At 29.2% G+C, this 15524-nt stretch overlaps 3 protein-coding genes across 3 annotated transcripts; 2 read left to right on the top strand and 1 right to left on the bottom strand.

Annotated features, from left to right (window-relative positions):
• Nucleotides 1-630: 630 nt before the first annotated feature.
• PCYB_141120 (hypothetical protein) lies at nucleotides 631-1984 on the top strand (the record flags this gene model as incomplete). The annotated part of the gene is made up of 3 exons (XM_004224583.1): nucleotides 631-715; nucleotides 842-1102; nucleotides 1334-1984. Exons 2-3 carry the CDS (start codon nucleotides 896-898, stop codon nucleotides 1982-1984), a joined length of 858 nt encoding a protein of 285 aa, XP_004224631.1. The 5' UTR covers nucleotides 631-715; nucleotides 842-895.
• Nucleotides 1985-6230: 4246 nt separating this feature from the next.
• PCYB_141110 (hypothetical protein) lies at nucleotides 6231-6791 on the top strand (the record flags this gene model as incomplete). The annotated part of the gene is made up of 2 exons (XM_004224582.1): nucleotides 6231-6248; nucleotides 6288-6791. The coding sequence occupies 2 exons, from the start codon at nucleotides 6231-6233 to the stop codon at nucleotides 6789-6791; spliced, it is 522 nt and encodes a 173-aa protein (XP_004224630.1).
• Nucleotides 6792-8281: 1490 nt separating this feature from the next.
• On the bottom strand, nucleotides 8282-9065 carry PCYB_141100 (hypothetical protein; the record flags this gene model as incomplete). The annotated part of the gene is made up of 2 exons (XM_004224581.1): nucleotides 8282-8774; nucleotides 8992-9065. The coding sequence occupies 2 exons, from the start codon at nucleotides 9063-9065 to the stop codon at nucleotides 8282-8284; spliced, it is 567 nt and encodes a 188-aa protein (XP_004224629.1).
• Between the last annotated feature and the right edge of the window lie 6459 nt (nucleotides 9066-15524).

The following is a 15524-nucleotide window of genomic DNA, read 5'->3' as shown; positions in this document are numbered from 1 at the left end:
TATATATATTATACTTTTCTACGCAAAAAATGNAATATTTTTTTTGGTGACAACAATATTTTTTTAGTGTATGCAACTGCCAAAAAAAAAAAAAAAAAACACAAAAAAAAGGGATTGATTGATAACATTAAGCTAGCATTAAAAAAAAAAGTATTTTTATTTTTATATAAGGGTTTTATTAGCTAGCGCAGTGCTCTAAAAAAACTAATTTTTTAGAATAGCCTAGTAGCCACAAATAAAAAAAATATAGTTAATAATAAATATTATTGACAAAGAGAACCCCACTTTTTATATCAAAATTGACTATCCTTCTGCGTTCTACAGTGGACATATATATATTATATATATATATAGTGATATAATAACGCGTAATAACAATAATTCATTATTTATTTTTCATGCTTTTTCATTCTAAGGAGGTTCGTATATTTATATATTGTTTCATTTCGAAATAAGTCTTAATGAAATTTTATCTTTTGTTTTTTTTTTTTTTTTTTTTTAAATATTTTATTTTCTAAAAAATATTGAATTATTTTATTGCATAATTAATAATTTTTACTAAAAAAGTAATTAAACGTGAATTTTTTATTATATAAAATAAAAACGTTAAAGTTGTTTATTTTTATCTAATAATAAATAAATTAGCATTATATAAAATTAGAAAATTGTTATCCCAGCAACTCTGGTAATAAATATATATTATCTTATTTTTGAAGTAAAAATTTATATACTAAAATATATTACATTTTCAAGGAATATATTTTATCTTCAATTCATTAATAAAATCCTTATTGCAATTGAATACATATTAATTTATTTTATACGATTTTGTAATTTGTAGATTTTATTTATTTTTAAATTTTAAAGCAAAGCCCCCTCCCCTCCCCAAAATAAAATGTTTCTGAAAAATAAGGATACCTCATCAAGTGACACTATGAGTTATAGACGTAATATCCGCGTGGCTAAAAGCTTAAGTGAGGCTGATGCAAATGTTTCAAGAAATGATCAACCAAAGAAGGAAGGAATGAACTCAATTTTTTTCTACTCCAAGATTTTTGCCTGTACCCTTTTGATTTGGGCTTCACAATGTTCGTATAGCCATGTAAGGATTATATGTAAAGCTAAGAAGTTCTTACGTGTGTTTATATGTGAAAAATGATGTTTCTAATTCTTCCTCTCTTTCATCATGGTGTTTGTGGATTTGCACACGAAGGCTGCATATATGGTGGAGAAATTAAGCGCATATTTTTGTGCTTTAATGGCGAAGCCTGTATTATGTAAATTTTGCTTTATAATTATATTTATACTTTTACGTTTTATCTTTTCCTTCTAGACCAACTTTAGCAGTTCTCATGATGAGGCGTACACTGCAGGAAACGTAGAAAACGTAGCTTTCAACAGATCCTTAGCATCAAATGAACCACAGGGAAACTATCCACAAGGTCCACATGGATCTCATATGCCAGAAGGCGACAATGGTCAACCGTATGCAGCACCTTTAAAGCTAAATATAGATATTGAACAAAAATTGAAAGACTTGAAAGATGTCATTTGGGACAAAGTAGAAAATGCAGTTGAATGGGGAACTCTATCAGATAATGTAAAGAGTTATTTAGAAAAAGTCGATTCAAACATTGAAAGCAAAATTGTTGATGAAGTGAACAAAGCCAACAGAGATAGCAATTTAATGGAAAAGCCAGATACCAAAACGCAGATAATCAATAGTTTCTCCCAGAATTATACCATTATAACTCCACCCCTATTGTTATTACTCTTATCCATTTTGACATCCGAAAGATGTAAGAAGCATCTGGCAAACATATTGTTGACATCTATTTTGGTAGTAATGACCTATATCTTCTTTAAACTGAAAAAAATGGATGATATTAAAAAACATAATGCCAATACTAACCAGGGCTATAACAACGAGGGTAAATATAATATTAAAAAGTCTAAGGATAAATTTAAAGGTGCCTATGAGTAGAAACAGCCCAGAGGGGTGCGTAAAAAAAAGAAAAAAGAACCCTATCTTCCATAATACAGGGGAAGCAAATATTACCAAGTAGAATGTATAATATATAGTGTATACTAAAGTAAAGTAGACAAAGGATATATAATAATAAGATCCATTATTATGATGCAAATTTGGAAGAGTTTAGAAGATATAAAAATGGAATAATCACACCATTTTTAGGGTACCTTTTTTCGATATCTCCACAAAAATGATGCAATATATAGTACATAGTTAAATATTGAAAAAATTTATACATAAAATAATATGGTTTTTGTAAAAATTTTAATTTTTCCTTGAAGTGCTTTTTTCGAACAGATTAAAACGTCGCTGTATACGTGTTTACATAGATCTATATAGATATACATATCTATCACCCCACATATGATTATTCACATTTTATCTCTTCATTTAAATTATTATTGTAGTGTTGTTAAGCAGAAAGTGTCCTCGCAAGATATATCGCTTTTTCGTTTTTTTTTAAAACCGCACATATGTGTATGTGAATATTATTTATGAATTTCCAGCTTTTTTTAGAAATGATTAATAGAAACACGACTACTTTTTATAAACCATTTAATCAATTACCTGAATTTTTAAACATTAAAGCTTTTTTTTTCTTCTTCCCCCTATATATATGTGTCTATATAAATATATATGCAATGTATACACCGTTGAATGAAAATTCATTTACTCCCTATTAACTATTATGCTGAGTACCTTTGACTAATTGATTTTAGAATAAAAAGCAAAGATGGAATATACGCTTGTGTATATTAATGAAACACACTCGATATGTATCTCTTCTGCCCATTTAAAATGCGTATAATATGTGACACACTTTCTCCCGTGTAAGGAAAATGGCAGATCGTGAGAGTTACAGGAATATGTGTATTTGTTATGTACGAAATAAATGTTGTACACGCTTGATAGATGAATGTTATCCATTTCTCTACCTTTTTTAAGATAAAAAAATGGTGTACGTTATTCGTTTATAAAGGAATCTAGACAATCCAGAAAGGGAACGAAAAATAAATAGGGGGTTGTGATAGAAGTGGCAAAGTGCGTAATGCATAACTTGATGATGCAACTGGACTTCACTTTATTTCATTATAATATTTTTTATACCTGTTATAAATTGTTTATTCGTGAGGAAAGGCTTATCCGTTATTTGGAATGAAATTGCTAATAATGGTGTTTTATTAGGGCGTATAAAAAAAGTAGCTTGATATGTAACCCTATCTACGTCTTACATCATTCATGAAGACGCAGAAAGAGGGTAGTGTAAAGAAAAACAAAGAGAGAGCTATCTAAGAATTCGAAAAGGATTCTTTTTTTTTCTACGTTTATTCCAATTTCATCTTATTTTTTAATTCAGCAAAATGTTTGCGCATAAAGGATAGGTCCCTAAAAGTTAAATTCTTTTTCATGATTCTATCTTTACGAAATAATCGTTTTTTTATTCCCCCTTGATTCGTTTACAGAGTTGAAGGAAGGAGTTTCTAATGGAAGCATTCTGGGGGTGTTCCTATTTTTTTCATGATTTGGCAGTTCATTTATAGTAAGTAACACCTTATATTTTTACTTCTACATGTGTTTGTTCGTACTACGCATGAAAGAGGTGCACATGCGGAAAATATGCTTTATAGAGGTTCATGTTCCCCTGCATACACATAACTATGTGTTATGGGAAGAGGAAAGGTTCATTAAATTGCATTTAAGGTGTGTATAAAGTTATTCAAGATAACGTTCAGTAATATCTCTCATTTTTAAGATGCAGAAGGAGAACATTAACCTTAGGCGGGGCACATACTTTATCATCAGCGCTGCAAAAGTGTGTCATGAGTGTGTATATGATTTATGTAACTTATTAGAGCATACCATTCTTTTTACATTTTTGACGTATATTTTTATTTGCAATTTTTTTAGTATGCACAGAAAAAAAAAAATTTCGAAATGATTTATAAGTATCGACTTAGTATAAAAAATTTTAACTCACAACATTGGTCAATCTTATTTATATTTTCGCCAGATGTGCACCTTTCAACACATAGGGGTTACTTATCATATTTTGTTATGTTCCACTAGGGGGTCCTTTTAATGAATAAAGGTCTGGTAGCGAATAAAATAGCGGTAAAATTAACTTAATATTAAATTGTATTTATTTAAGCAAGATTACATTTTTTCATTTTTTTTTAACGCCACTTGGTGAGAAGTTTAAGCATTGCCTTAAGAAATGAATTTAATAAAGTTGCGGGTTAAAAGTTGGTTTTAGTTTTGCAAAGTTACGATCGAATCTGCGTGATATTTTATTTTGCCATACTTTAAAGATGGCAAAAAGGAAAAATTCCTTTTGCGTTCAGAATGCTTTCTTGTTAATTATATACGTTATTGTTACATCGTTTAAAAGAAACCATAGAATTAGAAAAATTATTTTACGACAATAGGGGTTAAAAAAAGCTGAATATTATGAAAGGTGTAATAACTTTCAATGACATATTCTTTGCAGAATGAATGACATAATCTTTATTCATAAGGCACAATAAGATAGGGTAATCGGCAATAATTTATTAGTTCACAAGATATTCACTGTGTATTATTTTTACTTTTTAAATAGAAAGCTTATCATTATATGTACAATGGGGGTGTTCATAAAGAAAAAATGAAATTCATTTGAGTTTTTCCTCCACATGAATATTCTTTCCCTATTTGCTTTTTTAATACAATTTTTACACTTTTTACATTACTATTTTTTTTTTTTTTTCTTTTTTGGCACTATAATAACGCATTTAGGTGAAAAAGCCCATAAATTCGTGCTACACGACACGTATTGTATATGTACGTATCATAGGAGTCTATTTCGTGTTTCAGAAATTAAATAAAATGCTTTTGTTTTTTTGTCCCCTGAACGAATCAGGTGGGAACTGACTCCTACACATCTGATCTTTAGAATTATCTGATTGAGTGGAAAAAGTGCAATAACTAAGGGTTCCTTCAGCAAAGTGTTCCCGATTACACTATTAAATGAACTAAAAAAAAAAAATTAGAGCTCACTTATGGCCTTTCTAACAAAATATGTTGGGTGTAAATAATGTAATTCACCTATTTACATGTATACTCGCATGATCACACTGTGGTTTGAAATATCATTATTTTGACATACTTAAAAATCATCAAAGTAGATCAAGATGGTTATTAATTTTTTTTCTTTTTTTTCTCCCATTTATGCCATTATTGCGCAGTATTATTTAAGAGGAACGAACAACAAGATGTAAATAAGCAAGCAAGCGATTTATCATTTTGCAAACTACCTTTTGTTCTAAATTAGCACTTTTCTGCATTATCAAAATTTACAGTTTTATTTTTTTAAGTTTTGCCTTTTCATTTAACATTGTAACATATCGAATATATTAAAGGGTTATATTTCACAAATTTATATTACATAATTATTTTACACTATGAGACTTTTTCTAATTCGGAAAATTTATGGAAACTACATGAATTTATCATAATGAGAAAAAAAGAAAAGAAATATTTTTAAGTCGTTTTTTTCCTCCCCTTGTTTGAATATCTCTTTGTATTTATCCGATTGGTTGTAATTGGTGCAATTAGTTGTGGTACCAAGAATTGGCCTCCACTTTTATAATGTTTTGCGTTAAAAATTGGGCGAAAATGTTTTGAAGGAACTTTATTATGAGCGTACTTGTATACTTCCAAAACAGTTTTGGCGCAGTTGATTAATTTTATCAATTTTCATTTTCCTAAAATGAAAGGAACGTTGATTTGAGTACACACACAAAGCGATGTTATGCGTGAAAACATATGATGAAAAAAAATAAGAAAAATCCCGATTTAAGAGAATGATCTGTACCGTAGAAAATACTGAAAAATGTACAAAGGAATTGATGTCAAAGTATTCGTGAAAAATATAGAAAAAAACGTATTTTTTTAGATTCATGTTTTTTTTTTTTTTTTTTAATTAATGAACAACCATATATATGCCAACCTTACCTTGTATAATAATAACAAGAGGGGCTGGGGGGGGGAATAGAAAAATCCAGTAAATATGGCATATCTTCTTCGTATCATTTTGGCTTTCACCCCTATCGTTTGGATGTCACCTTGTTCAACCAATGATGTAGGATGGCACCGTCATTTGGCTTGTTATATATATATGTGCACATGTTCAATGCACATTTTAATGAGATATATGTTGAAAATGGAACACACCTTTAATGTAAAAATGCTTGATGTTCTAAAAATGTCTATTTTACAGCCAAGAGCTCAAGAGGAATTTCTTAGAAGTCCGTTAAAATATGAGAGAGCAGGATTAGAGGAAAATTCATGTGTTTTCAAAAGTATAGAGGAAAAGGAAAAGCCTTTTCAAAAAGAATATGCCTCCAAAAAAAAGGAAACTTTAGAAGATTTCATTCGTAAAAACAAAGTTCCAAAAAAATCGTCTGGTCCAAATTGTTTTTATGCTATAAAAAAGATGAATGCTAACGTGGATAATTTTTTACTTCGAAAAATGATACCCGAGTTTGAAGATCCTGCTAAAATACCTAAAACGTGCTGTGGCATATTCGCTCAATTTTTGTCAGACAACTTATGTTTTTTTATACTTATAATGTTTGTAGTAGGTGCAATTCTTGTTGCATTTATTGGTAACTGTGGCATCCCTTGTGTTATAGGTTTTACGTCGCTAATATCGGTGCCTACTATAACAGGATTAATTCTTTTACAAAAGGTGTTGAAGATAAATTACATGTACAATTCCTGAGATGATCAAACATTGCTGATATTATAAGTATCTTTTTTTCGTCAGTGAAAGGCTAAAATGCGGGTCACACAGGTAGAACCACTCGCAGAATAACGTTTCAAAGTATGGCGTAAGATTACTCGTTCTTAAGAACTTAAATGGATGCTTTGAGAGTGAACGTATTCGATGTGCACCATGTATATGCATACATATATGTATGCACTCATAATAGTGTTGTTCATTTTTTTTTTTTTCTTATATGGATATGTTCCAATGTTTTGTAATTTTCGCACCTTAGGTACGGTTTTATAGCCTCACAAAATTTATTTTGAAAAATATATTTTTTAGAATATACTTTTTGCGCGGATCGATAGTACTTTTTATTCAACGTCGATCTTTACAATTTTAAAAAGATCGCAAATATCACTATGGTAATATAATCGTGGCAAGATAGCTCTAAAAATAATTTCGATTACACAATTTGATAGCTTTATGGATATACCGTTTTATCTTTAACATTTATAAACTTCCTACGGATATAGGCAGTTATATGATTATGCGGTTATCACGAGCACTAGTCCCATGAAGCGTACGTTTAAGACGGTGAGGAATAAAAATAATGTTATCAAGAGTTCAATGTCTTATGGAAAACGTCTATTTTTACTTCGATGTGGTGAGTTCCCCTCTCAGTACAAGCGTGACGTATGAAGGCGTTCATTTAATTATGCCAAAAAAACGTTTAGGCTCTTTCTAGGCGTGCATATGTAACTTATTTACATTGAAATGTCTTTTTTGCAAAAAAAAAAAATACATGCATACATACATACATATAAATTAAATGTGTATATGCATGCACAACATATGCTTATGCAACACGGGCGGCGATTGACGAAGAGAAACTACGCTTAAATTTAAATGTATATTAATGAACTAAAAGATGTTCCACTTAGATGTCTTAGCAATAAAGCAAAGGGACAAAGAAAAAATAAGGAAAATAATTAGGAAATATATTTTCTGTTTCAACTTTGACAAGTAATTTTTTACAAAATTCAGCTGCATTTTATCAGCTGCAAATGTATAGGTATTTATAAAATGATCTATCAATTTGTGGATTTGTATAGCTACTGCGCATAATATTAGGAAGATCCTTAATGTGCCATTTTTCTTCTTTAAAAAATTGATTTGTGTATAATATATCATGTATACAAAAACGTGTGTACAGTGGATGCCCTCGTGGTTTTGTTATGGCGATGTGTGCTGTGTGCTACGTTTCTTCATAATTAACAGTTGCAGAGAAAAGGTATATTTAATGGTGTTAAATTGTTGAGTATTTCGTGGTCACGCGTTTATGAGCGATAAAAATGTGGAGTTGTTTTACATTTTCATTTTTCACCATTTTTTACCATTTCATACCCTTTTTTTACCTCCCGTGTAATGCAGCATGCCTTCCATTTCGTCGGTGATAAGGCGTTATTTATTTTTTTTCGTTTGTCGTGCCTTCTTACGTGATATTACATTTTAGCTAGCCTCTTCGCATCTTCAATAACCTCTTCTATAAACACTGCAAATACGTAACAAACGTAGGATACCATAAATGCTATATTAACTTCAGTATCATGTGGTGTATTACTCAAATCGTTCAGCTTTTTTTGAATGGTGTTATGTACATGTTCTAAGTATTTGGCCCATTTATTTTTCCATATTCCTTCTCTCCATGATTTTTCTACTTGTTGTGTTTTTTCATTATATTCTTTTTCCATATCTTCAACTGAATCTTTCCATATTGATGATATTTTGGTACATAATTCTCTCAATTCATCACTATATGCACTGGTATCTTCCGGTTCAGTGTTATATAAACTGTTTTGTTTAGTTCTGATGCCTATAGCAAAATCTTCCGTATATGGTTGATTTACAAGCGTTTCTGCCATTATCCTTTCAAATCGTTGCTTTGGTAAATCTTGAGACATATTTTGCGTACCCATTGGGCTATTCATAGGTGTGCTACAAAGAGGGTAAAAAAAAAAAAAATCCATTATAAATTTTGCGTCCTTTTTATAAAAGATTTCTCATAGAGATATAAGTACCACGCGTGAGCACAAAGGTTGGAAGGATTAAAGGTGCACATATAACATGTGCAGATATATATGAACGCATAACGGAGAGGTAAACTTAAAAACATAAAGAGTTATTTAAAATTTTCGAAAAAAGTAAATCTTACTTTGCACCGAAGGAATAATTATATTTCCATACTAGGAGCAATACAAAGATAACGTTAAGGACGAGAGTTTTCATGTTTACTTTTGCGTTTTTACACTTTGACATTATGGTGGCAACTGAGGATTTGCCGGTAGTGTTTTTCTTTGTTTTCTGCATTTTGCGAACAGAATTGGTTGTAATATGAATAAGTGCTTATAAAAAGACAATCTTCTTAAATACAATTTTTTCAAAAATTATATGGAAGTAATAATTTAAGAAGGAAAATTTTCAATATCGCTATAACGTTTCTTTGGTAGTAAAATAAAAACAAATGCTTCCGTTATATTAGAACTAATGTTATATATGTATATACATATATATAATCCGTTTAGCTTATAAATGTGGAACCACTCGGAAGCCTGTTTTTATGAAAAAAATAATTTATAATAACGGAAGTAATAAAACAATATCGTTGTTGCAGGCATTTATGAGGTATAGAAAATTGAATGAAGAGTTTTATTAAAATTTATACTTATGTATATATGTATCCATATATGTTGTAAGCAAGCATTATGATGTTACAATAATTTATTTAGATGAATAAACAAGCATTAAAAAAAAAAAAACTTTTTTAATTTAAATATAGTTATAAATTTGTTTTTTTTTCATTTTGAACAAGTCGTTTTGAAGATATTATTGCTATAGTACCATTTAGTCAAATTATTTTGCAATTCTGTAGCAACAGCTAGGAATAAGCTTTTTTTTTTTTTTTTTTTTTTCATAGAGTACATATTGCTTTAGCTATTTTTTTTAAATATACGTACATGCAGTTAGTCCTTTACATGCTCACCAAATAATGTACTTTTTATAATGTATTAATAATGAATATATGATTATATATATAGATGAAAGACCTTTTTTATATGTATCATCCTTATTGGGACTTGGCTGGGTATTATATTAAAATTTTTTTTTTTGCTTCTTAGCTTTAAAAAAATACGCATGCATAGGAAGAAGGGAAAAAAAAATAAAGAATTGCTTTAAAATAAAAAGATCAGATAAGATATGATAGCAAAGAAATGAAGAGAAGATTATTTCTATGGAAAGCAAATGCTCTAGAACATTTTTTGAATTTTTCCTTTTATGTATATAATACGGTGGTTCTTTTTAGGCTCAAAATATGGCTTGATAAAACGTGATATATAGCCACCAACCCAGTTGTTACTGCTATGAACTTCTTTTTTTTTGAAAAAACCGTTATAATGAGCTAAATAGTTGTAATAGATTTTGCCTTGTTTTAATCTTTAGATATAATAAATAGTTGTACGTAATAATTTTTTTTTTTTCTTCCCATTTTTTTTATCGAAATTTATATTTCCTTCAAATAATACCAAAAGGGAGGGGAAAAAACAAAATTACAATTTTTTAAAAATGCAAACAATTAATATTTGCTTTATGTGTTCTATGCTTAGTGAGCTATACATTTAAGGAGTGTTAGTAGAATGGTGATAAACAGGTTTAGAAAAAGAAATAATAAATTAAGTTCAATATACAGTTGTATCCAAATTATTTGAATAATTATATCGAATTTACACACACAAAAAAAAAAGAAAGGTTAATAAAACTATAAAAGGTCTAAATTATTAGAAGTGAAAGCTTTATAAATGTGCACCAGGATAAAATACTATACCTCTGGCAATAAATTTTTAATTTTCTCTTTGAAATGTGCATACTACATTGCTCATGTATTCTCTCACTTCAAGAATCGTACTACTGTGAAATATATAAACATATAAAGTTTGTTCCTTTTTATGAGGAAGAAACGTAAAAATTGTAGAGGGTAAAAAAAAAAAAAAAAAAGGCTTAGATTTAAAAGCGGAACAAGTTATGTAAACATAGAATTAACCCTCCTGTTGAAACACTCAAGTAGCGCTTTTTCCTACTGGTCCTGTAATGATTGTAATATAGTAATTTTAATAATTTTTTGTAAGTACTGATGTGGGTAAGTACTCCTCGCTGCGCTTGACAATGATTCGTTTTAAATGAATTCTTATTTTTAAGACCATAACTATTTTTATATTTCACCGAGGACGTTTTATTTTTTCTAGCACGTGTGTACCTTTGGGTTGCATATGAATTTTTCGCAATCCTTCAACACAGTTAATATTTTTTATGATCTATAACAAATCGGTATTTTTCTTACGAAATAGATATTTCAGAAATTAAGTTTTGAGAAAAAATTAAATAAAGAAAAATGCGCATCGAAGTGCGCGCTTTTTGACAAAAAAAAAACAATAGAACACACGAATATACAAATGTGTAAGTGCGTAAATATATACACATGTAAAAGTGTAAAAATTAGGGCACACTTCAAACGTGTATATGGGTGCGCTCTTTTTAATACACATTTTCACTTTCGTGAAAGGACACTTCAATAATTTCTTCTTTATCTTTAAGACTTTCATTGTTTTTGCCTACAAATTCTTTATCACGTGAATTTATATTTCTTCCAGATGTTTCGTCTCCCCTTTTGGCTTTAAACAATGCCAAAGCAAAAAAGGAACAAACACCCAACCCCAAAATCATTTCTGCTGCAAAACGGACATTTCCATCTGCATTTTTTCCTCCTGAATGGTTTTTACTTCCATAAAGGTTATATCCTGTGCTATGTGCATTATTATAAGCTTGTCCTTCTGGTGTGCTGAACAATTTTTAATTGTACCTCCTGCTTTTTCGCATCTTCAAAAAGAGTGGAACACTTTAAAATGGGTAACATTTCATCCTTTTGGTAATTTGTTTTTTCCTATTAACTCTTTAATTTATGTTTTTAAGTGAGTTAATATCTTCCATATTTTTTAGCGCTTTTCTCATTTCATCACGTATTTCTTTTAAAATTCCATTGATATAATATCATTCTGTTCCTTTAACTGAAGCTGGTTTATACATTTTGAGGTTTCGCCAATGTCACCCATTGTTACTTTTATATCATTAGTCATTTCTACTAAATCTTCTTAAATAGATTTCATAAACTCTATTATATGATTTGAATTATCAATACTAACTTCTTCTTGGTGCGCATTGTTATAAAATTCGTCTGCATGCTGTTGAAGTTCAGTCAGATCATTTGTGCGCTTGTCTACTTTTTTCTTTGCATCTTCAACTTTTTGTTTCACATTTTGTATATATCCGTCACTTTTCATTTTTATAATTTTATCGGTATCGGAATTTTATTTGGTCAGTTTCTAATTTGTTTTCCAAGCTTGTGACAGAGCTAGAAACGTTGTCATTTCCCCCTTCTAATCTTTGAATTTTTCGTTTTATTTGATTATACGTCTATGTTACAATTTGAAGGTCAATATTTTCAAATAATTTGTAACTTCTTTTGTTTAATGTTTCATAATTTTCAGTTAATTTATCCAATTTCTTTTGAATTTGAGTTAAGTCTTCCACACGTTTGAGTGTAGTTTTCGAATAGTATTTATCTTTTTTCACTCGAATTTCATTTTTTAAGCTTGAATAGAATTCAACCAACAGTGACGTTTTTTTTTTTGTTACAGTTTATAATTTTTAATATCATCCTTTATGTCATTAGTTTCTTTTAACGTTTTTTGTAAATTTCTCAGTAATTCATTTTTTACACTTTCAATCACAAAGTCATTTTCTTCCGTCTGACGAATTTTAGTTTCTATTTGTTCCCTTAATTCGTTCATTTACTATTTAAGCCATCAATTAGGGTTACAATATTTGTAGATAGGATTATGCCGATATTAAGAATTTTATAAAAGCTTACAATTTTATTTAGTACTTCAATTTTATGCAACGTTTTCTCTATGCGATATGTCCCAGTTTTGTAGTTGTTTTTGCATTCCTTTAATTTTTCCTCTATATTTTGTTCATTAATTTCTAGTACTTAAGCTTTAATTTGACTATACGATTGAGTTCCATTAATGATGTTCAAACGCATTTCGTTGTCCTGGTAAGACGCTAAATGCTTTTTTACATTATCTATAGTATTTACTTTCAGAATATAAAGGCTATTATATATTTTAGATCGCTTTTTTCCAAAGAAATCTTTCATTTCTTTAAATTATTCCGATTTTGTTGATTTATTTTTTACATTGGCATCTACAGATATCATATCAATGTAAGAACTTTTCTTTTTGTACTACTTTAGCATAAGGTTTTTGTACAATCCTTTCGTAAGCTGTGTATGCTTTAGTTTGATTTTCTACACTGTGGTGTTTTTGCTCAAATGTGTGGAAAGTTTCTTTTAGTTTTTTCTCTAGTTTTTCGAGCTTTCCTGTTAATTATGCTGTGTCTTCCTCCCATAATGCTTGCAGTAAAGAAATGTTACCCTTTAATTATAAATTGATTCTATGGGCATTGTTTTTTAAGGGGAGACAAGTTCACCATACAATGTCTTAAGTTTTTTAATTTCATCATCTATGTTAATTTTTGTTTCTTCATTCATTTTGGTAATTATATCTGTGAGAATCTGTACTTTTGTCCCCTCATTGTTCCGATTTTAAATTTCGCTTAATTCTTTAGCGTAGTGATTTTTTTATATTATCATAAGTAATTTCTTATGTTCCCTCTAACAATTGAAATTTTTCTATTAGGTCGTTTTACCATGCTTTCTTTCATGAGAAAATGTTCCATAATCTTTTACTTCTTCGAATGATTATTTGGATCTGGGTATTGTGAAATTTTTTCTAATTTCATTTTATTTTGCTCAAATTTGTTCGTTGCGTTATTTATTTTTTTGTTCTGAATATTTGTAATTTTTATAAATATCTGCTTTGTCGGATGTGCAAGAAAATACTGAATAAGCCTTTTACTTCACTATATTCACTAAATTGTGAAGTACGTAATTATACCTGCTTATTTGATTTTGATATGTTCCATTAAAGGATTTATTCAATTGGTTCATGTACTTGCAAATGCAGTGGTATCTTACTACATCGTGTCAGTTGTTTACAAGTTATATTTTTTTTACATTATGGGCTTCTCTTACCATTTTGATGAATTTTAATTTTTCGTATGTATCGCTCATGAAATGTCTATTGGTGGATAATACATATTCAATTTCTTTTACTTGTTCCTGCACAAGTTTTAATGAATATATTAGTTTCATTTATATTTCTCTATATTTTCTTTTTATTAGGATCTAGAAAAAACTTATCCAAAATTTGTTATTCTGTAGAAATTCTTAAATGAATATAGTGGTTGTTCATGCTAACTGTGCTGACTCTGTTAGGTAATTATTAAGTGTGTTTCAGATATGTAGATTTATTTCAATCCAGTGTACCTTCTACAGCACACTTTGATTCGGTTAAGTGGGTAAATGCTTCACTTATAATTTGTTATACTTCGCTCTTAATATCTTTTTTATTTTTTCCTCTCTACTGTTCATATTGCGATAGATATTCATCATATTTTGATACATAGTGAGTAAGCCTTTCTGTAGTGTAATCCTCATAAGTCATGTTTTTGGACTGGACCATATTAACAATTTTTGCTTTCATTTCGTTTAACATTTGTTCACTGAAGAGTTTGTTACCTGCCGATGTATTTTTAAGAAATTCCATTTTGTATGTAAATCGTTTTAGTATAATTTTTTGATTTAAGCAGTTATTCATAATTCTTTGCATTTCCTCTGCAAATTTCTTAATTCAAAGCATAACTTGCTTATCTGTTTTTTTATAGTATAATGTCTTTTTTAGAATGATAAGATCGATTTTGTATAATGTGTGCAAATCTGCATAGTCTAATTTCATGGGGAAAATTGGGTTATACTGATCATATTCGTTATCACTACCATTTAGAAGAAGTTCCCGTTTCGATGCAGTTCCTCCATTTTAAGCCAAAGTTTGTGGTGTTTCATTCATTTTTTCGTACGTTTTGTTGTTATGATGTCTACTAAAATAATACGGGTTACGTCTTTTTTTTTTCTTATACATATTGTTTGCAGCATTTTGTGTAATGTTTTGGTCCTTTAAATTGATAAATGACGTAATGTTTGTTGAATACGGTGCATGATAATTTTGCTTGTCCGTTTTGTCTAATTGCTCGTCATTCGTATTTGCATTTTCATATTTAGAACTCTTAGCATTTTTATTTTCATTGATGGTGGAATACTTAGATAAGAATTTTAATTATGAGTTATGTTTTTTCATTCCTTCTAAATAAGTTTTCTCTTGACTTGAACCTGTATCCACAAGGAGAGGTAATAGGAGAATTTATAAAAATCGGGAAAAAAATATAAATGGTTGCAGGTAGGGGTAGATAAACTGGCAAAGTATATTTATGTATATATAGGGTGTTTTACCAAGTGAGCTAAGGAGGAGGTTAAATAATACTGCGACATAAACACGGTTTTTCATGATGCAGAAGGCGATTTGTGGTTATAATTATTGTTTTCCTTAAATTCACAATTGTGAACTAGCTTTATGTTTTTTTTTAATTAGTAGAACCGTTTTTTTTTTTTTTTTTCTCCTTTAAATTAGCACTTTGGACACCCGTTCCCCGTTTGACTCTTATTTTTTGAACAGATAA

This window comes from Plasmodium cynomolgi, chromosome 14, assembly GCF_000321355.1.
Source record: "Plasmodium cynomolgi strain B DNA, chromosome 14, whole genome shotgun sequence".
Classification (NCBI taxonomy): domain Eukaryota; phylum Apicomplexa; class Aconoidasida; order Haemosporida; family Plasmodiidae; genus Plasmodium; species Plasmodium cynomolgi.
The sequence above is the reverse complement of the archived record's forward strand: the minus strand, read 5'-3'. Positions and strand labels throughout refer to the sequence as shown.